Source organism: Haliotis rubra, unplaced genomic scaffold, assembly GCF_003918875.1.
Source record: "Haliotis rubra isolate DU_JTF1 unplaced genomic scaffold, ASM391887v1 Scf406, whole genome shotgun sequence".
Lineage (NCBI taxonomy): Eukaryota > Metazoa > Mollusca > Gastropoda > Lepetellida > Haliotidae > Haliotis > Haliotis rubra.
The window spans coordinates 786,532-810,757 of NW_025767087.1; the positions used below are offsets into that span (position 1 = coordinate 786,532).

A 24,226-nucleotide genomic window follows, 5' to 3' on the forward strand; every position below is an offset into this window, starting at 1 on the left:
GCTGGGTAGTCATACTATACACTATGAAGCATTTTAAGGCTGGGTAGGTCATACATTATGCAGTATTTAAAGCTGGGTTGGTATACTACAATGCAGTATTTAAGGCTGGGTGGGTGCAGGTCATAGTACACTATGCAGTATTTAAGGCTGGGTAGGTCATACTATACTATGAAGCATTTAAGGCTGGGTAGGTCATACTACACTATGAAGCATTTAAGGCTGGGTAGGTCATACTACACTATGCAGTATTTAAAGCTGGGTAGGTCATACTACACTATGCAGCATTTAAGGCTGGGTAGGTCATACTACACTATGCAGTATTTAAGGCTGGGTAGGTCATACTACACTATGCAGTATTTAAGGCTGGGTGGGTCATACATTATGCAGTATTTAAAGCTGGGTTGGTCATACTACACTATGCAGCATTTAAGGCTGGGTAGGTCATACTACACTATGAAGTATTTAAGGCTGGGTAGGTCATACTACATTATGCAGTATTTAAGGCTGGGTAGGTCATACTACATTATGCGGTATTTAAGGCTGGGTAGGTCATACTACATTATGCGGTATTTAAGGCTGGGTAGGTCATACTACATTATGCGGTATTTAAGGCTGGGTGGGTCATACTACATTATGCGGTATTTAAGGCTGGGTGAGTCATACTACATTATGCGGTATTTAAGGCTGGGTGGGTCATACTACATTATGCGGTATTTAAGCATGGGTAGGTCATACTATATTATTGGGTATATAGGCTTAAGGCTGCAGGTAGGTCATACTACATTATGCGGTATTTAAGGCTGGGTGGTCATACTACATTATGCGGTATTTAAGGCTGGGTGAGTCATACTATATTATGCGGTATTTAAGCATGGGTAGGTCATACTATATTATTGGGTATATAAGGCTTGGTAGGTCATACTACATTATGCGGTATTTAAGGCTGGGTGAGTCATACTACATTATGCGGTATTTAAGGCTGGGTGGGTCATGCTACATTATGCGGTATTTAAGGCTGGGTAGGTTATACTACACTATGAAGTATTTAAGGCTGGGTTGATCAGCTTCACAGTGCTCAATTTAGTCTGTGTGGTTAAATGCTGTACATGTATTTTCGTCAATGTGGGTCACACCAGATAATGCAGTATTTACGTTAGGGCGGGCGATACTATGCTATCTAGCATTTAAATTTAGGGAGTGCTTTTTTCTAGCCACATGAGCAGAACCACCATTCACATAATTTGCATAATAAAGACAGTTCAAGCTCATGTTTTAGTCTCAATTATGCCTCTGAAGAGAAGTACTGTCGAGTCTAAACATGTCAAACCCAGTAACGTGCTAGGGTGATCACTCCTGACACACGAAAAGGTCATCTTGACTTCTTCCCCTTGTGATTCAGCAACGTTGCGGCGAGTACATTGTGTACATTCGAGATTAGTCTCCTCCCATACGAGCAACGCTCCGTCGACCTTGACCTTGTCCTGCTGTACTAATTTAGTCTAGTCACGTTGAACGGGTAATCTATTTAAAGGGGAGACATGTCTTCTTGCATCACTTGTGTCACCGCTTTGGAGAGAGCTAGTCGGAGCAAACATGCCTCAATACAAGCTGATTTACTTCAACATCCGTGGACGTGGGGAGCTGTCGCGGCTGCTGTTCGTGCTCGCGGGACAGGAATATGATGACGTCAGAATCACGATGGAAGAGTGGCCAGCGCAGAAAGGCAGTGAGTAGGGTGAGCGGGCTTCGTGAGTGTGTGGTTGAGTGAGTGAGCGGTTGAGTGAGTGAGTGGTTGGGTGCGGGATTGAGTAATAGGTTAAGAGAGTGGTTGAGTGAGTGGTTGAGTGAGCGGTTGAGTGAGTGGTTGAGTGAGTTGTTGAGTGAGCTGTTGAGTGAATAGTTGAGTGTTTGGTTGAGTGATTGGTTAGGTGAATGCTTGAGTGAATGCTTGAGTGAATGCTTGAGTGAATGGTTGAGTGAATGGTTGATTGATTGATTGAGTTGTTGAGTGAATAGTTGAGTGTTTGGTTGAGTGATTGGTTAGGTGAATGGTTGATTGAATGGTGTCTGCCGTGACAAGATCGTGGATTCCATTTACCGTTTAACCGTGGAATGATCCTCTAATACGATGAATCAAAGAGTTTCATGCAGGGACAAACATGGAATGCTACAACGGTTTCCAGATAAAACTACACGTTCCACAGTATGCAGGTTTTTATGTTTCTTTAATTCCAGAGTACGTGTTCAGCAGACTTCCAGTGTTGGAGTTAGACGGGAAACAGTACGGGGAGAGCATAGCGATCGCCAGCTTCCTGGCCAGACGCTTTGGTGAGTTGTGTAGGCTGTACCTATAATTGTATTACAAGTCATCTTTTATTTGTAATTTGATGTATAATGAGAGGGGAGTGACTTTAATTTTTCGCCGCTTTTAGCAATATTCCAGCAATATCACGGCAGGGGGCACCCGAAATGGGTTTCACACATTGCACCCATGTGGGGAATCGAACCCGGGTTTTCGGCGTGACAAGCGAACGCTTTAACCACTAGGCCACCCCATCCTCCTTGGTGTGTAATGGTTCGGTGTATGACCAAAGATAGTTCATGGCGTTGAACTGTGATAATTCATGACTGAAATAATGCCGATGTGATGCTAACTGTTAACTCAAATTACAGTTAGTAGCCATAAACTGGGACCTTTATTGCATAGGAACTGTGAAACGTAAGGGAGAAGATAGCACCTGAGCTAAAACAGGCTTCTGATGCACACGCTCTTTCCAGCACACAAGACGGCCCAAGACGGATGGTTCATCGCGATGAATGTGATCAGTGCCGATTTTTACTAGCTTTACTAGCTGTTAGTGGCTGTACGGACTGTGATGATAGTGGAGTTCAACAGTGAAACGTAATGGAGAATATCACATTTAAACCTACGATCATAGATTCCTGGCGGACCTAACGGACACAGCTCATCACAGCTAATTAGTCAGTTGGACATTACAATACGTGATCGCACTGTAACAATGTATGGTGTGGATTTACAACTTCTTTATTATTTACACCACGACGTTTTGGGGCTACTTCTTGCCCCTTCATCAGGTGAATGGCTGAATATGATTTATAAAATATATACGCGTAGGCCATACATGGAACTGAAGATTGAGATGTACAGAGATGAAGAAGATTAAGTGATATATTTTGATTGAGATGTACAGAGTTCAAAGAGATTAAGTGTATGCTTATGCGATAAATTAGTATTGATATACCAATCTCCTTGATCTCTATACATCTCATTCTTTAATCCATCTCACTGGCCTCATGTACGCACTCTATATTTTGCTTGTAAATCATATTCTGTCATTCATCTGATGAAGGGGCAAGACGTAGCTAAGAAACGTCGTGTTGTAAAGAATAAGAAGTTGTAAATCCATACCATACGTTCTTATGTTACCACCCAACTTCTAAGTCTTCTTTGATTGGCATTCTAGAAGTTGGGTAGATGAAGGATGGGGACTATTTTGTGACTTGCTTGACAACGACATTAGAATCTATGTCGAAACGTCACCTATACAGAATAAAGAAGTTGCATATCCATAAAAATAGTCCTCATCCTTCAACTTCTAAGAGTATATCAAGCGTGTGATACATTCTGATCAGTGTGATATCCGATTTATTAACCAGGTCTCCACGGGCAAACGGACGTTGAAATACTAGAGGTTGACCAAGTCAAAGGAATAGTAGCCGACATTCTTGCAGCCTTGGTTCGAGTTTTCATGGAGAAGGATGAAGCCAAAAAGGTGACATTGCATGCATAGCAACATGTTATAATTCTCTGTACCAAAGCACATGTTGAATTAAAAAATCTGGAGTGGTTTGAACAGAAAACCTGTATAAAGGTTTTTGGATATGCAGTGTACGTTTTTACATGTTTGCAACTAAGTGGTTTTTTATCCAAACCACTTGCTTCATACACTCGGCATGGTATCTCAGTGTTCTGGCACAATCCGGCACACGTACGCACGCACGCACGCATACACAAATACAGGCTATATCTTTCCTATCAAGTACATTAATCTTTAAATGTTAAACATATATTTTTACTTATCTTTGTCGCCTCAATGTGTAGGTTAATGTACTTTATCTGGTTAAGTTTGCAGTATCTATATATTGTTTATATTTGTTTGCAGGCAGAGATTGTGAAGGAAAACAATGAAACGAACATACCAAAGTTCCTGGGCTTCCTGGAGACTGTGCTGAAAAATAACAACACTGGATTCTTCGTCGGCAACAAGGTATGGCATCGGACATAAACTGCCTGGCAACTGAATAAACATGAAAATTAGATTTTCTAAAGGTTTCGAACGTTATCAAAACGTTACTAGGATTAAAAAAGTCGCTGAAACACTACGAACATAAGGTCTAAATGATATAACTTTATTCAGTAGAAAGGCCACAGGCCCATGTACAATATATATTACAATACAAAAGGTATGATGTGCACAATAACTAGAACATATTTCTATATATTCACAATAATAATGCGCTACGTCGCATAAACGCTTCCTTAATATAATTTGCATACATATATAAATAATTGCTATTTTCATTTTGAAGAAGGCGAATGAGAGAGTTTCTATCTTTACAGTTAATATTTAACATATATCCTGTTCTTAAATCATCATATTGTGGGCAAATAAACAAAATGAACCTCATCTTCTAAAATGTTCTTACAAAATGGACAAAATCTTAATTCTCTTGGGATATTATTTCTTCTGCCTGTATTCTTCATAATATTTAATTCACCAAATCTTAAAAGTGATATAAAATCTTCTTAAATCTTTGTTATATAATGTTGACAAAGTATGATTCCATATTAAACGTACTTTTGACACATGAATAAAACTCTAAATTAGAATGTTCATTTAACATAGAAAATATACACTGGATGTTACAATCTTTAACTCGTTGAGAGAACTGTTTAAAAATAAATCAGTGTTAACAATATTTTGAAACTCCCACGCATAGCTGAAACCATAAATAATTTCCTCACTTCAGTTACCCATGACTTGCGGTTAATATCGTCCATTCTTTTTTAACATAATATAGGTTTGTTTTGGATATCTAGTCTCTTCCATAATTAATAATTTACACCAGTACTTAACACATCTTATTATAGAATCACTACATATATGATGACGACCGCATTCAGATAAAACAGCTGCATTTGTTGTAGTAATACCAACACCAAGAACATATTTACAGTATTTTACATGAAATCTTTCTAGAATTAGCCACTCCTGAAACACTCCGAACATAAGGTCTAAATGATATCCCTACCAACTGCATCCCCATCGAATTACTGTTTCATCTTTGTTTCAGTTTAGCCATCGTCCAGCATAGTGTATACTATTTTTCCCCGTACCTGTGAAGATCCGGGTTAGGATTGATCTTCAGCAACCCATGCTGATTGTAAAAGGCGACTAACGGGATCGGGTGGTCAGGCTCGCTGACTTGGTTGACACATGTCATCATTTGCGTATTTGCATCCCAATTGCGTAGATCGATTTTCATGCTGTTGATCACTGGATTGACTGATCCAGACTCGATTATTTACAGCCCGCCGCCATATAGCTGGACTATTGCTGAGTGCAGCGTAAAACTAAACTCACTTCACTCACTCACTCACTCTTTCCCCGTCATATAAACATAACATTCTGAACGACATTGCTCAAACACATGTGATTTAAGCATACGAAAAGCACAAGGCAAGAAATTCAATATATTCACATCATGTTTCAAAATTCAAGGACAGCTCGCTGGATATTGTCGATACCCGCAAAAACGTGTTGTATAAACATATTGTCTGTAACGAAATCACCAAGAACTTATTATCAATATTCAGCTGTCCTGAGTTCCCAACAGGTTAAGTTTAAATAATCTTAACATGGTCAGTACTGACTGGTTTTACCAAAGTGATACAATTTTATAGTAAGCGATCCGTTTTGGTCAGTCCTCCAATAACAAGGTTGCAAGAATAAAACCAGCCATGTATACTACACACTAGACGTTATAAAACACCCGTTATTCTGAAGTTACTCATCTTTACCTTCTTTTGAGTAGTATACATACTCAGTTCCAAAAGAAACGCGAATCATGTGAAACTGTGATAAGGTCTTAAAAAAACCTGATTGATGTTTGCTTATGAAAACATGTAAGATAAACAACACGAGTCCTTAAAGTGAAGGCACAAATGATCTTTATTCATAACCAGACGTCTTCAATGAAAACGTCAATAAGACGTCGTAAGACTGCGCCATTTGGTAACGTTAGGCTGCGTGATTTGTTAACGTCACTTAAGAATCATTGGAAATGACATTCCAGTATCGAGTATGGCTTTCGTTAGAAACCACTGTAGTATCATCTGAACATACAACTGACGATGATCTTCTCGTCCAACACACACCACTTCGTCTTGATTTATGTCTTATTTCAGGTATTTCAGGCTCGCTGACTTGGTTGACACATGTCATCGTATCCCAATTGCGTAGATCGATGTTCATCATTGGATTGTCTGGTCCATACTCGATTATTTACAGACCGGCACCCTCTAGCTGGAATATTGCTGAGTGCGGCGTAAACCTAAACTCACTCACTAGTTCATGCAATTTGCAACATTTGTAATATTCGCGTTTGTTTTTGGTATTCAGTATATGTTAAAACACGGATAAATGCTTAATATCACTATACCTTTGAGCGAGTTTCATGAGAAAATGGTAGCCTTCTCAACATGTAAATATTGAAGCATTAACCTAAATGAGATGAAGAGCATATCTTTCTCTTTTGTGCGATTAATTTAAACGATTTTCCGCAAATCCTTATGAATTTGGATTTTGAGAAATCGTACGTCATTTTCAAACTACTGAGATTATATTTTAAAATGATCTTTCCAGATCGGATATGCCGATGTAGCTGTTTTCGATGTACTTGAGGCTGCTGGCGCTTTGAAAGGCCTGGTAGATGGCTTCCCGTTGGTCAAGGCCAACGTAGAGAAGGTCAAGTCTAATCCAAGAATAGCCCAGTATTTAGCCAAACGACCGCAAACACCGATGTAGAGGACAAATAACTAGAAGAGGAACACCTATTTTTATAACATATACTTTAACTGGCACGCATCATATCGACAACTCATTTTTTTTGTCGAAGAAAAGAATAAACGCGTGCCGAGGCTCCTGTCTTTAGTTGGCATGGATTAGAATAAAAGTATAAACTGTAACCGTTTTGTATTATTTTTTGTTCTTTTGTAACGATACAGGCAAGATGTTCCAGTTACTTAGGCATGTCATGAAGATATAGTTTTTGTGGTGCTTGACAGTCGTTTATTGCAAAAAGGGATTAACTTTAAACAGTGTTCATTGTTGTTATTGCGAGTTTCCTTGTCACTGTTTGAAAGGAAGCTGTGATCGTGATGAAGGGTTTTGGTTCTTTAAAGATCACATATACTCTAGGGGGGTACAAATATATAAGTCACTAATTGGCATAGTTATAAATGAAACCCCGTCATTAAAACTACTCATTTCGATCTTTAATTACTTAAATCGACCTTTTTGACAACAGTGCACAATTCTCTCCCGCGAACGAAATTTCAACCAATCAGAGGGGTGCGTCTCCGTGACGTATACATACGAGGGGCGCTTTAGAATTTATGTACATTCAGGGGGTAAATTATCTTGTTTACAGGTTTGTAAAAACCTGAAATCGTGACAATTGTTGTGGAAAATGAAAGATATGTGTTCTCACAATCCATTGTCATTTAATCTTGTCACCTGCTTTGCCGAGTTACAACTTGTTTTCGGACGATTCTGTCAAAATCGCTTGGTGTCGCTAGGCCTTATTTGTTCGAGCCAGACGCTAGTGATAGTAAAAATGATGATCAACCTCGCTCATCACGCTTAAGGTTAATTTCTTCAACCTGAACAGTGCGACATTAGGAAGGGTGGATGCCCATCAGATGCTGTTATTTGAAAATATCCCCGTCGTTCTTGTCTGATTGTAATAAAGTATCAAAACAGTGTAGGCTTTTTTCAGATTTTCTAATGCCTGGATGGTATAATGACTCATCCAAGTTGATCCCATTTCTGTGTTTTTCACCTCGATATTTAATCATGTCATGTAAAAATATGACGTCTATTACGTATGATATTACAAATTGACATTTGATGTATTTGAATCGGAAAACTAAACTACTTTGCCATTATGATTACAAATTGTAAAAATGAAAGTCTGACACAGCATTTTTGTTCAATAAAGTATTTGAAGTGTCGGCCCGATAAACTAAACAAGAAATAAATATAAGCACAATTTGCCAATTAATGCTAATACTGTATATACCTATTTAGGTAGTAAACCTACACATGATTCTTCTAGTCATCATTCAGAAATGGGGGTTTGTTTAGTTTTCCGATTCAAATACTTCAAATGTCAATTTAGATTATCCGACAAATAGACGTCCCATTTTTATTTCTTGTGCCATGAGTAAATATCGAGTGGTTCAGGCTCATAACGCCGACCTTTCGACCAAACTTTACGGTTGAGTGAAATATAAAGGTCGACGTCCTGAGACTAGTTTCATTTTGCCAATTAATAATGGATTACGAGGACAATGCAGGATCAAAGAGTTATTAGAGGAGGATAATCCGGATTATGCGGATGAGAGCGCACCTAATGAGAAGATGACAACAGATGACAGATATTTATCAGTTGACAGATTTTAGCATTTTAATAAATGCATCGTAAATTCCTATAGCATACATTTTTTCGCAGATTTTAACCTAAATGCAATAGGTGGGATGCTGAATCAGCAAACTGCCTCACGGACAGTGTTCCTTTTTCAAGCTGGTGACAAATGTCATCCAGTCGTCGCTCCAAATCCCTGTATTTCCTCTTCTTAGACGGACGCTTCTGGCCAGCAGCATATTGGACCAACTTGTTTTCGGTGTTGGTCCGTTCTCGTGACAGCAACGACACAATCTCGAAAATGGTTGGATGAGCCTTGCTGACGTATTTCTTCAGGCATGAATGCCACCCTTCTAGGTGGTTGTTTGTTTTGGCCCATCTGTGTTGTGGTGGTTCCATTGCGTCATGTGCAGATCTCCCTCCACCCAGAAGTTGGTCATGTAGTCTCTGAGTTGTCGGCAGCGGTCTTCATCAGTCTTTTGCAGTGCATATCCAAGATATCCAGTCTCGTTTTCTCTTGCTGACTTTGTACGTGAACCCGCCAACAACCAAGTAACGACTGCCGCGAGCTGTAGGGACGAATCTCTGATCGAGCTGTGCATTTGCCATTTCGAAATAGAATGTGAATCCATTCCATAGATATTTATACCAAAGATATGAACAGTGTTCAATATTGGCACTCTACTACTAGTAAGTGTTATTGTAAACTTTTCAATCAATTGGAAGTGACATGTGCGACGAGGTCACCCTATCAAAACATCTAGAGTAGATTATCCGCAACGCTCATTAAGCCTAATCAGAACCAAACCTTCAAAGGAAACCGCAGGTCGGCGTCCTGAGACTAGTGGCAAATCGAAAGGTCGGCGTCCTGAGACGACACCGTGGAAAATGTATTACATGTTACATGTAATATGCGCATGGAAGTGCAGCAAGAAGAATTATCAGCCGAGTTACAAAAACAAACATCGATCAAAAGATTAACCGATAACACGCTGATTGATGAATTACTTTTATCTTGCACAGCGGATTTGTCAAAAGGTAGTGTTTATGCATGTGGATTTACTAATCTATACTGAATACACTCTGTCGTAAGGTGTCTGTGTAAAGCAACGTCCTTCTTTCAAAGGATTAACCGCCAATACATTGATTGATTGCTCATTATTGGCTAACAAAATTACTTTTTTTTCAAGAATGGTGGACATTATGCAAGTAGTTGCCAGGTATGCTATCTTGGGTGACCAATGAGACTATACACCAATGTGAAAAACCTGAAACGATACATCACCTTTTCGCATATTAGACTGTTAAAAGACACATCACTTGGAACAGCTGCAGATGAACGGCGTGTATGTGGATATTGATGGATACATTCCTCGAACAAGGTAATAGCCTGACATTGTTCCTATAACTTTAATCAGTTTTAATTTTAATATTTGCATTTTGTTTTTATTCATTTGTCGTAGCATTCAACAGAATCATTGTTTTCGCCGTGAAGTGTAATGACAACATACACTAGGGCGTGTGTGCGAATTATGATTCACATTGACAAACTATAAAATGTCTAGATATAACAGTCCTGTTATAAATTCACTATAAGTATCAGCAGATCGCCTGCTTTTTATTAAGCTTCAAAATGCATACAAGTGTGATAATAAACTGATTAGTATTATAATTTTAATTTCTATTTTCTAGGTTGCAAAAATATTTGTTTGGTTTTCCCCCTCTTCATACCATAAAATTTTGTTTCTGAGCTGTATACCCCTTATTTCATCTTCTTTAATTTGTTGTAGTTCAAGTTTATGTTTTGCAAGTTCAGATAATAAATTTTCCTCAATAGTTTGAAAGTCTTTTCTTATTGATTCTTCATAGTCCTTAATTTTAGTTTCTAATTCTGAGGTTTTATCAATGGTTTTCTTTTTTAGAAAGGTTGAAAATGAAATTGATTTTCCTCTAACTTTAAGGAAGGAGGGAGAGCGGACAGTTGGTGGTTTGTTGCCATGTCCCACCTAAACAGGCTGAACTGTGCTATTTGTTGTTGCCCTTCCTGGCATTCAGCAAGACTGGGATAGAACAAGACTTGGACGGCTCGGAGTATAACTAACTGTGTGGGGTATTCATTGAAACAGCAACAGGATGTTAGCATGGACCTGCGTTATGAACAGATGCATTTAAATGCAGAAACACACACGCACGCACGCACGCACGCACATAAACTCGCACGAACGCACACACATGCTAAAAAAGGGCAACTGAAATCTTTATCTACCGGTAAGAGTACATTTGGTAACAATTGCTATTCTGACTCTTTTCCCGTTAAATATTTCGATTGAGGTCACTCGTGAAAGCTTTAGATTGGGGAACTTAACCCGGTCATTACACAACAACTACCAAACGCAAACACAAGCCAAGCCGTGCAAAGAGAGACGCCCTTCTTTATCTCTGCTCAAAACCCACACCACGATTTCGCGGTGGTGACCCAGCTCAATCCGGGACGCTGTTTGAACACACAATGAACATGTAACTGCATATCACCGCGCATAAGGGCAAAGACAGCAGTTGAAGGCGGAGGTAGCACTCTCACCGTATACCCACGATCATGCCGACATACAGATTTCGTTATTTCAACTACAAGGCAATGGGCGAAGTGTGCCGACTGATGTTTGCGCTTGCTGGTCAGGAGTTCGAGGACGTCAGGATCACCCACGAACAATGGGCCGCAGAGAAGCCAAGTAAGGATATTTTAACTGGTTTGGTACACGGGTAGATTGATTGATTGGTGTTTAACGCCGCACTCAGCAATATTCAAGCTATATGGCTGCGGTCTGTAAAACAATCGAATCTGGACCAGACAACCCAGTGCAATTGGGAGCCGATGACATGTGTCAACCAAGTCGGCGAGCCTGACCACCCGGTCCCGTTAGTCGCCCCTTACGACAAGCATGGGTTGCTGAAGATAAATTCTTACCCGGTTCTTCACGGGTCTGTCAACGGGCCTTGACGTTTAGTATTTATATACAATTTGGCAATAATGAATAATCTATGGTTGCTGATTATGGCCATCGGAAAAACCCTGGCGAAAAAGAAAGAGTACCACGTGATATTGCGATATGCCGACATGATATATCGATATTACGAAGCAGCAAAACACAGCGATAACACGCAACGATATTTCGATAACACGATATGGCGATAATCCAAAACAAAATGGCTTATCCTTTCTTTCACAAATGACAGCTGAGAAATATCGCAATATATCACTTTGTCGCCATATGGTAACATGTCTCTGTATTGCAATATCGCGTCACCATATGGCAATATCGCCTTTTCGTATTAACGCCACATCGTGTCGTGTTATCGCCTTGTTGTAGATATAAAATGTATTTTGTAGATACCCCTCTGGGTCAGATGCCCGTCCTTGAGATTGATGGAAAACCCTTCAGCCAGAGCGGCGCCATATCCAGATACCTTGCAAGGACATTTGGTGAGTCGAAAATGTCGGTCATATCACTGTGGGCTTCATCGACTAAATGGGCGTCCAGTAGCCCATGATTGACGTAAGAGCTGACGGAGCAGTAAGAAAGAATTCGTGTTTTTTGTTGAAGAAGGTGAAATGCTCCTGACTGGAGGAAGTCCGTATATTTACTGTAAATGAGGGCGGTGGGGTAGCCTAGTGTTTAAAGCGTTCGCTTGTACACCGAAGACACGGGTTCGATTCCCCACATGGGTACAATGGGTGAAGCCCATTTCTGGTGTCCCCCGCCGTGATATTGCTGGAATATTGCTAAAAGTGGCGTAAAATCATACTCAGTCAGTTGGTTTTCCTGTTGGCGTTGTCCAAGTAATTAAAGTCACATTCGCTTCAGCAAAGAGTGTAAGAACGAAGTATTGCGGAAGCTACTATACACACCCTTAAAAAAACAAAAACAACCCAAAACAAAAAACAACTACCAACCAACCAACCAACCAAACAAACAAACAAAAAGAAAAAAGAAGAAGCTAGAAACAAGAAAGGAAACCCACATGATTGTCAAATTCAAAAGAAATGCAATATTTTTACTGATCGATTTTGGTTGGCTAGTTGGTTGTTTAACTCCACATTCAGCAATAATAATAATCGTGAATAATCGAGTCTGAACCAGACAATCCAGTGATCAACATCATGAGCATCGATCTACGCAACTGGGATACGATGTAACTGTTTTAAATTTTTGATGCCCTTACAATACAGCATGTATTATAAAACTGCGCAAAAATGCCATAGAAAGGAAATCTAAAGCAGATTGCACGTAAAGGTTTTGACAGTTGAACTTTAGTCAGGGTTTTGAACTTTGTCGACTCATTAGGAGGTCGTCCGAGAAGTGGTAGACCACGCCATGGTTTTCGACAAATGAAGTTAGGGTGGAAATTTCTAAATAGGGGAAGTACGTTAATCCGAATATCGTTAATCCAGACGTGACTTAGTGGTACTGTCCGGAATAACGAGTTTCTATTTTGTGAAGCATGTGAATCACAAGGCAGGTACAAATGTACTAGCATAGCGTATCATCAAATAATTTCAGGTTTCTATGGTAACGGCGATTTAGAAGCCCTAGCGGTGGACCAGGTTCTCGGTGTCATCCAAGACGTCATCATCTTCATGCGCGACCATTTTAAAGAGAATGACGAAACAAGAAAGGTAAAGTACACTATATGGCTGGATAAAGTGAGTGAGTGAGTGAGTGAGTTTTACGCCGCTTTTAGCAATATTCCAGCAATATCGCCACGGGGGACACCAGAAATGGGCTTCATACATTGTATTTATGTGGGGAATCGAGCCCGGATTTTCAGCGTGACGAGCGAACACATTAACGACAAAGTTACCCCACCTCCCCCTCTGGATAAAGGTCCGTTTAAATTCCAGATTTGTCCTGTGCATGATGATCTGTCCTGAGTGCTATTCTCCGACACGGAGATGACACGCGGTGATGTGGCTGAAATACCATTCAAAGTTTTGTGAATCTAAACTCGCACTACGTTTACTGATAAAGTCTTCATCCTTTCAGGGTGAGATGGCGAAGGAGATAAAGGATGTCAAAGTACCGCTGTATTTCGGGATGTTGGAGAAATTGCTGAAACAGAATGGCAGTAATGGATTCTTTGTTGGCAAGAAGGTGAAGCCCTTACCATTAGTGTATCAGACTGACATTGCTTCTTCTAAGGTTGCATTGCTACTACAACAACTACTACTGCTACTACTACTACTACTGCAACAACAACTACTACTGCTACTGCTACTACTACTACTACTACTACAACAACAACTACTACTACCGCAACAACGACAACAACAACAATAACAACAACTACTACTACTACTACTATTACTACTGCTACAACAACAACTACTAATACTATTGCTACTACCATTACTGCTACAATTATTGCTGCTGCTACTACTACTACTACTACTACTACTTCTACTCTTGCTGCTAGTACCACTACTGTTTCTACTTTTGCTGCTACGACTACTATTAATACCACTTGAATTCATAGTCTATCTGCTACGGCTACTATAGCTATTGCTACAATTACTGCCACTACTCCTACTACTACCATCACTACTACTGCTATCTTACCACCACTAGTCCAAGGATCAATAATTTATCTACTTCGACTACCATTACTACTGCAGCTGCTACTACTACTACTACTACTACTATTGCTACTACTACTACTACTGCTGCTATTACTACTACTGCTGCTACTACTAATACTACTACTACTACTGCTGCTGCTACTACTACTATTGCTACTACTATTACTACTATCACTGGAACAACTGCTACTGCTATTACCATCACGAAGACTACAAACTGACAGAACATTAGCTACATATAGAACTCACTGAAGATAGCTGACGGTTATACCAATGAGGTAACAGAACGAGTACATTTATTCGCACAGATTTCAATATCTATAATTAGAAAACCAAAATATTGACTTGAACTAGAACACTTTTCAACCGTGTAGCAACATAATCTTCTACATGACGTGTCATTGTTGGGGATTAGGGCCAGTTAGCCCGACGCCGATTAATAAGTGAAAAATGTTCTTCACATTAACCTTCCGGAAACTGTTGTTGATTTTCTTAAGTATATTTCAGCACTGTCAAATTGCAAATCATATAACGATGAAAAATACGTGAAACACTGTTTGATCTCTTTGACAAATGTACTGTTCTTATTAACCAAAATCTTTCCTAACCATATTGAATTTCCAGTGTGTCATTGGATTTACGAATACTTTTTTTCAGATTAGTATTGCTGACGTCAGTCTTTTTGATATCTATGATAAAAACCCAGAGGCCATACTGAAGTGGGAAGACTACCCTCTGGTCAAGAAATGCATTGACAACGTTGGCTCCAACCCTAGAATCAAAGCATGGGTTGAGAAACGGCCAGTTACAGCGTTTTGACGTGATATATAACGACATTGTCCCTTATGTCAGCAATATTCCTGTCTGTAAATAATCGAATCTGGACCAGATAATCCAGTGGTGAACGGCATGAGCATCGCGCTGTGCAGATGGAATACCATGACATATGACACTTTTTAAGACAAGCATGGGCTGCTGAAGACCAATCCTAACCCGGATTTTCACGGATCTTGTTCATTATGTACAAGTGATAAGTGCTTGGTGAAATAATGTTAAACATATACAAAGAGTCAAATCCTTATAACGATTTTCTCCCGATTTATCATAGAAGATTGTAAACAATTTCTTAATATAAACAATAAAACGCTTGTCAGTTCATTTGGACACTCAGTTCGAAAGCTTTTATAAGTAAACACTATTTTCACATTTAGATACTGACTAGGAAATCTATTCTTTACAAAAAGTCCGGTTTTGTAATTTCAGCGAAAAAAATAACATCTCTAGAAGAATAATAGATTGGCACCTAAACTGTAAAAGTGACCCTACTGCTTCAAGTCGGGAAACACGTCAAGGCATTGATAAAGGTATTTATGTCAATCATTCTTAAACCCCTATGTATATAATCTTTTTTCAAAGTACTTCTCTTATTTTGTCATTTTTGTCATTCCAAATGAATTTGAAACATATTTTATCAAAGGAGGTAACAAAATCTTGGGGTGGGTTTGGTAAAGTATTGAAAATATGAACTAACTTTGAGATAGCCAGTGTCTTGATAACAGTGATTTTGCCGATTAGTGTTACATGTCTTTTTCTCCACACAGCCAATAATCTGTTAATTTCCTCTAGTGTTTTCTTTGTATTAATGATCCATAAATCCTTCATGATCAGTTCGGCGTTAAATATAATTTCCAGAACATCAAATTCATTTTTTCGCCATTCAATATTCAAATCCTGACATAGTTAATCTCCACAGACTGTTTTTGAACCAATCCAGATTGCTTTAGTCTTATCAATATTTTTTTTTAGTCCTGACATCTTATAGAAGGTATTAATTGTATCAACAGCAGAATAAAGACATTTCTCTGTACCATCTAAAAACAATTCAGTATCATCTGCATATTGTCCTTATTTATACTCCGATACCAACAATTACTATACCTTTGATATTTTCATTTTGTCTTATCATGCATCCAAGGATTTCAGCTACAAAAAGGAAAAGATATGGTGATAACGGATCCCCTTGTCTACAGCCCCGTTCAATTGAAAAGAATTCTGATAGATGTCCATTTTGAATAACACAAAAAGTTGTATTATAGGTTAGGATATTTATCCAGTTAATAATTTGGGGACCAAAACCATACTTTTTTAATACCAAATTGATAAAATCTTTAGAGACAGTATCAAATGTCTTTTCAAAATCGATCAAAATGAATAAACCTGGGATGTCTCTTCTTTTTGTCTCAAACATAATGTCATACAGTAATCTTGTATTTTCGCTTTTATTTCTACCAGGTATAAATCCAGTCTGATTTTCATGATTTAGAGAGTACAAGGGTGTTTTTAAATGATTAGAACAAGTGCTTACTATTTTATACAGTGAATTCAATAAAGTTTTTGGTATTCAGTTTTTTAAAAGGGTTCTGTTTTATTTGGCTTGGGTATACATGTAATGACACCTCTTTTCATTGTAAAGGACATTTGATTCTTATATAGAATATCTTTAATAAATCTATAGATCCAATATTTAAGGTCTTTCCAGAAATATTTTACAGAAATCTATTGGAAATCCATCTACTCCAGGACATTTGTTATTTTTCATATTTTTAACAGCCAATGTTATTTCTTCCATGTCAATATCTTTTTCTAATTTGTCTCTAAGATGGTCACTTAAAGTGGGTGTTACCACATCTTGTAAACAAGAATCATCCTCGTATTTCCCGCCAGAAGAGTAAATGTTTTTGTAAAATGTTTTTACTTCATTTAAGATAGAATAGCTATCAGTAATTTCGTCATTGTTATCCGTGACAATCTTATTAATTGATTTGCCGACATAATTTATATTTTCTAGGTTGCAAAAATATTTGTTTGGTTTTTCCTCCTCTTCATACCATAAAATTCTGTTTCTGAGCTGTATACCCCTTATTTCATCTTCTTTAATTTGTTGTAGTAGTTCAAGTTTATGTTTTGCAAGTTCAGATAATGAATTTTCCTCAATAGTTTGAAAGTATTTTCTTATTGATTCTTCATAGTCCTTAATTTTAGTTTCTAATTCTGAGGTTTTATCAATGGTTTTCTTTTTTAGAAAGGTTGAAAATGTTATTTGATTTTCCTCTAACTTTCATAAGGGAGGAGAGCGGACAGTTGGTGGTTTGTTGCCATGTCCCACCTAAACAGGCTGAACTGTGCTATTTGTTGTTGCCCTGCCTGGCATTCAGCAAGACTGGGATAGAAGAGGACTTGGACGGCTCGGAGTATAACTAACTGTGTGGGGTATTCATTGAAACAGCAACAGGATGTTAGCATGGACCTGCGTTATGAACAGATGCATTTAAATGCAGAAACATACACGCACGCACGCACGCACGCACGCACGCACGCACGCACGCACATAAACTCGCATAAACTCGCACGAACACACACACATGCTCAAAAAAAGCCAACCGAAATCTTTATCTACCGGTAAGAGTACATTTGGTAACAATTGCTATTCTGACTCTTTTCCCGTTAAATATTTCGATTGAGGTCACTCGTGAAAGCTTTAGATTGGGGAACTTAACCCGGTCATTACACAACAACTACCAAACGCAAACACAAGCCAAGCCGTGCAAAGAGAGACGCCCTTCTTTATCTCTGCTCAAAACCCACACCACGATTTCGCGGTGGTGACCCAGCTCAATCCGGGACGCTGTTTGAACACACAATGAACATGTAACTGCATATCACCGCGCATAAGGGCAAAGACAGCAGTTGAAGGCGGAGGTCGCACTCTCACCGTATACCCACGATCATGCCGACATACAGATTTCGTTATTTCAACTACAAGGCAATGGGCGAAGTGTGCCGACTGATGTTTGCGCTTGCTGGTCAGGAGTTCGAGGACGTCAGGATCACCCACGAACAATGGGCTGCGGAGAAGCCAAGTAAGGATATTTTAAGTGGTTTGGTACACGGGTAGATTGATTGATTGGTGTTTAACGCCGCACTCAGCAATATTCAAGCTATATGGCTGCGGTCTGTAAAACAATCGAATCTGGACCAGACAACCCAGTGCAATTGGGAGCCGATGACATGTGTCAACCAAGTCGGCGAGCCTGACCACCCGGTCCCGTTAGTCGCCCCTTACGACAAGCATGGGTTGCTGAAGATAAATTCTTACCCGGTTCTTCACGGGTCTGTCAACGGGCCTTGACGTTTAGTATTTATATACAATTTGGCAATAATGAATTATCTATGGTTGCTGATTATGGCCATCGGAAAAACCCTGGCGATATAGCGAAAAAGAAAGAGTACCACGTGATATTGCGATATGCCGACATGATATATCGATATTACGAAGCAGCAAAACACAGCGATAACACGCAACGATATTTCGATAACACGATATGGCGATAATCCAAAACAAAATGGCTTATCCTTTCTTTCACAAATGACAGCTGAGAAATATCGCAATATATCTCTTTGTCGCCATATGGTAACATGTCTCTGTATTGCAATATCGCGTCACCATATGGCAATATCGCCTTTTCGTATTAACGCCACATCGTGTCGTGTTATCGCCTTGTTGTAGATATAAAATGTATTTTGTAGATACCCCTCTGGGTCAGATGCCCGTCCTTGAGATTGATGGAAAACCCTTCAGCCAGAGCGGCGCCATATCCAGATACCTTGCAAGGACATTTGGTGAGTCGAAAATGTCGGTCATATCACTGTGGGCTTCATCGACTAAATGGGCGTCCAGTAGCCCATGATTGACGTAAGAGCTGACGGAGCAGTAAGAATTCGTGTTTTTTGTTGAAGAAGGTGAAATGCTCCTGACTGCAGGAAGTCCGTTTATTTACTGTAAATGAGGGCGGTGGGGTAGCCTAGTGTTTAAAGCGTTCGCTTGTACACCGAAGACACGGGTTCGATTCCCCACATGGATATAATGTGTGAAGCCCATTTCTGGTGTCCCCCGCCGTGATATTGCTGGAATATTGCTAAAAGTGGCGTAAAATCATACTCAGTCACTCAGTACTGTAAATCTGTAAATGACAGTCAGCGTTGTCCGAGTAATTAAAGTCACATTTGCTTCAACAAAGAGTGTAAGAACGAAGTATTGCGGAAGCTACTATACACACCCTTAAAAATACAAAAACAACCCAAAACAACTACCAACCAACCAACCAACCCCCAAAAAACCCCAAAAAACCCAGAAGCTAGAAACAACAATGGAAACCCACATGATTGTCAAATTCAAAAGAAATGCAATATTTTTACTAATCGATTTTAGTTGGCTGGTTGGTTGTTTAACTCCACACTCAGCAATATTTCAACTATATGTGAATAATCGAGTCTGAACCAGACAATCCAGTGATCAACATCATGAGCATCGATCTACGCAACTGGGATACGATGACATGTGTCAACCAAGTCGGCGAGCCTGACCACCTGATCCCGTTAGTCGTCTCTTACGACAAGCATGGGTTAGTGAAAACCAATTCTAACCCGGATCTTCGTAGGTATATCGATTTTAGTCAAATGTTCATGAACTAATGTACTGCGCAAATGTAACTGTTTTATATTTCTGATGCCCTTACAATACAGCATGTATTATTAAACTGCGCAAAAATGCCATAGAAAGGAAATCTAAAGCAGATTGCACGTAAAGGTTTTGACAGTCATTTGACAATGATTATAAAAGGTTGAACTTTAGTCAGGGTTTTGTACTTTGTCGACTCGTTATAGGAGGTCGTCCGAGAAGTGGTAGACCTGGCCGTGGTTTTTGATAAATGAAGTTAGGGGGTATTTCTAAATAGGGGAAGTACGTTAATCCGAATATCGTTAATCCAGACGTGACTTAGTGGTACTGTCCGGAATAACGAGTTTCTATTTTGTGAAGCATGTGAATCACAAGGCAGGTACAAATGTACTAACATAATGTATCATCAAATAATTTCAGGTTTCTATGGTAACGGCGATCTGGAAGCCCTAGCGGTGGACCAGGTTCTCGGTGTCATCCAAGACGTCATCACGTTCATGGGCAACCATTTTAAAGAGAATGACGAAACAAGAAAGGTAAAGTACACTATATGGCTGGATAAAGTGAGTGAGTGAGTGAGTTTTACGCCGCTTTTAGCAATATTCCAGCAATATCGCCACGGGGGACACCAGATATGGGCTTCACACATTGTATTTATGTGGGGAATCGAGCCCGGATTTTCAGCGTGACGAGCGAACACATTAACGACAAAGTTACCCCACCTCCCCTCTGGATAAAGGTCCGCTGTAATTCCAGATTTGTCCTGTGCATGATGATCTGTCCTGAGTGCTATTCTCCGACACGGAGATGACACGCGGTGATGTGGCTGAAATACCACTCAAGGTTTTGTGAATCTAAACTCGCACTCTGTTTACTGATAAAGTCTTCATCCTTTCAGGGTGAGTTGGCGAAAGAGCTAAAGGATGTCAAAGTACCGCTGTATTTCGGGATGTTGGAGAAATTGCTGAAACAGAATGGCAGTAATGGATTCTTTGTTGGCAAGAAGGTGAAGCCCCTACCATTACTGTATCAGACTGACATTGCTTCTTCTAAGGTTGCATTGCTACTACAACAACTACTACTACTGCTACTACTACTACTACTGCTACTACTACTACTACAACTACAACTACTACTACAACTACAACTACTACTACTACTACTATTATTACTACCACTACTATTACTACTACTGCTACTACTACTACTACTACACCAACTACTACTACTACTACTACTACTACTACTGCTACTACTACTACTACTACTATTATTATTACTACTACTACTACTACTGCTACAACAACAACTACTACTACCACCGCAACAACGACAACAACAACAATAACAACAACTACTACTATTACTGCTGCTGCTATGTTACTATCACTACTACAAAGATCAATAGTTTATCTGCTACGACTACTATTACTATTCCTACTACCATTGCTACTACAATTATTCCAGCAATATCGCGACGGGGGACACCAGATATGGGCTTCACACATTGTATTTATGTGGGGAATCGAGCTGCTGCTACTACTACTACTACTACTACGCTTGCTGCTGCTGCTACTACTACTACTACTACTACTACTACTACTCTTGCTGCTAGTACCACTACTGCTTCTACTTTTGCTGCTACTACTACTATTAATACCACATGAATTCATAGTCTATCTGCTACGGCTACTATAGCTATTGCTACAATTACTGCCACTACTCCCACTACTACCATCACTACTACTGCTATCTTACCACCACTAGTCCAAGGATCAATAGTTTATCTACTTCGACTACCATTACTATTGCTGCTGCTACTACTACTACTACTTCTGCTGCTACTACTACTGCTATTGCTACTACTACTACTGCTGCAACTACTACAACTATTGCTACTCCTACTACTACTACTGCTGCTACTACTACTACTATTGCTACTACTACTACTACTACTGCTGCGACTACTACTTTTATTGCTACTTCTACTACTACTACTATTGCTACTACTATTACTACTATCACGGGAACAACTGCTACTGCTATTACCATCACGAAGACTACAAACTGACAGAACATTAGCTACATATAGAACTCACTGAAGATAGCTGACGGTTATACCAATGAGGTAACAGAACGAGTACATTTATTCGCACAGATTTCAATATCTATAATTAGAAAACCAAAATATTGACTTGAACTAGAACACTTTTCAACCGTGTAGCAACATAATCTTCTACATGACGTGTCATTGTTGGGGATTAGGGCCAGTTAGCCCGACGCCGATTAATAAGTGAAAAATGTTCTTCACATTAACCTTCTGGAAACTGTTGTTGATTTTCTTAAGTATATTTCAGCACTGTCAAATTGCAAATCATATAACGATGAAAAATACGTGAAACACTGTTTGATCTCTTTGACAAATGTACTGTTCTTATTAACCAAAATCTTTCCTAACCATATTGAATTTCCAGTGTGTCATTGGATTTATGAATACTTTTTTTTCAGATTAGTATTGCTGACGTCAGTCTGCTTGATATCTATGATAAAAGCTCAGAGGCCATAGTGAAGTGGGAAGACTACCCTCTGGCCAAGAAATGCATTGACAACGTTGGCTCCAACCCTAGAATCAAAGCATGGGTTGAGAAACGTCCAGTCACAGCGTTTTGACGTGATACACGGACATTGTCCCTTATGTCAGCAATATTCCTGTCTGTAAATAATCGAATCTGGACCAGATAATCCAGTGGTGAACGGCATGAGCATCGCGCTGTGCAGATGGAATACCATGACATATGACACTTTCTTAAGACAAGCATGGGCTGCTGAAGACCAATCCTAACCCGGATTTTCACGGATCTTGTTCATTATGTACAAGTGATAAGTGCTTGGTGAAATAATGTGAAACATATATAAAGAGTCAAATCCTAATAACGATTTTCTCCCGATTTATCATAGAAGATTGTAAACATTTTCTTAATATAAACAATAAAAAGCTTGTCAGTTCATTTGGACACTCAGTTCGAAAGCTTTTATAAGTAAACACTATTTTCACATTTAGATACTGACTAGGCAATATATTCTTTACAAAAAAGTCCTGTTTTGTAATTTCAGCGAAAAAAATAAGTAACATCTCTAGAAGAATAATAGTTTGGCACCTAAACTGTAAAAGTGGCCCTACTGCTTCAAGACGGGAAACACGTAAAAAAGAGGTGTTTACACCTAAATATCATCTACTTAACTGGCATAGACGCATGTTAACAAGGGCAAAAAATAAAGTTTGAAGTGGTGTTCCCCAAGGTTGTGTTATGTCTCTTGTATCATTCATTATATACGTTGACACAACAGTCATAGTCATACTCAGCTCTAATGAAGGACATTTTAGGAACAATGTAATTTTGCAACGGAATCCTGACTATTGAAGTTCTGAAAAAAAACTAGCTCACTAAAATAGCATAGTGATTCTGACATAAACTATACATTCATCACGCCAGTCATCTGTCCATGTGTGCATTTCTCTCTCTCATTACTTTACCTAAACAGCACCAATATATAACACATATATACATGCCATGTAGTTTAGGTGTTCAACTTTTCAACCTCATCTAAACATGTGTTATTTGAAAGTTCCTGCTTTAAGTTTCAAATATGCGTTAAGCAGTTTGTGAACATATCAAAATGATAGCATTCACTCGAACTGCCTGATTGCTTTATAAAGTTTAAAGGTACTTTTTGCAAAGGCACTTGCGTTAATTTGGTGTCGTGTTAGAGTTATTATTAAAATTTACCATCGAAAAGGAGTTTTTTTCTGACAGTCTAAGGATCATCTTTGCGGAGAATCTAGGATCAGCAGATCATGCTACGCCTAAGGGATGTAAGGCGACCTTGGTCTTTCCCTAAAACACTTGTTCAATTAGTGTTTGAAAGAAATTGCAGTTGTATTTTTTTATATTTCGCTGCTGGAAAGTGTTGAAGGAATCGTGACATTAGTTCAAATTTCAACGCGTACTTTATACGAGGGTTTCAAATACAGGTAGTGAATACTCTTGCCTAACTTTCACATCTTTTGCGAAAGGCTATAACCAGCAAACAATAGCAATGTATAGAAACGTTTAGAAATGTAATTAAAACGCAAGAGCAAACATTCCTATAAAACTAAATAAATATGATGATATTTTAAGAATAACGGCAGCAATGTTTGTCTGCGGTACCCAACACAACTCTACTTACAACCAGAAGGAAATATGTGTTTTAAAATCTGTTTTTAAAATTCAATGTTTGTTAAGAGGTTTCATAGTGATGTACGTACGTGTCCCCTTATTTACAATTCGCATCACACTGAT

General features: G+C 39.0%; 1 protein-coding gene across 1 annotated transcript; it reads left to right on the forward strand.

Annotated features, from left to right (window-relative positions):
• Nucleotides 1–1,537: 1,537 nt before the first annotated feature.
• LOC124287815 lies at nt 1,538–23,182 on the forward strand. Its single transcript, XM_046724276.1, has 10 exons — nt 1,538–1,726; nt 2,236–2,328; nt 3,679–3,794; nt 4,185–4,289; nt 6,948–7,106; nt 11,303–11,459; nt 12,119–12,211; nt 13,290–13,405; nt 20,782–20,889; nt 22,392–23,182. The coding sequence occupies exons 1-10, from the start codon at nt 1,594–1,596 to the stop codon at nt 22,551–22,553; spliced, it is 1,242 nt and encodes a 413-aa protein (XP_046580232.1). The 5' UTR covers nt 1,538–1,593; the 3' UTR covers nt 22,554–23,182.
• The last annotated feature ends 1,044 nt before the right edge of the window (nt 23,183–24,226 follow it).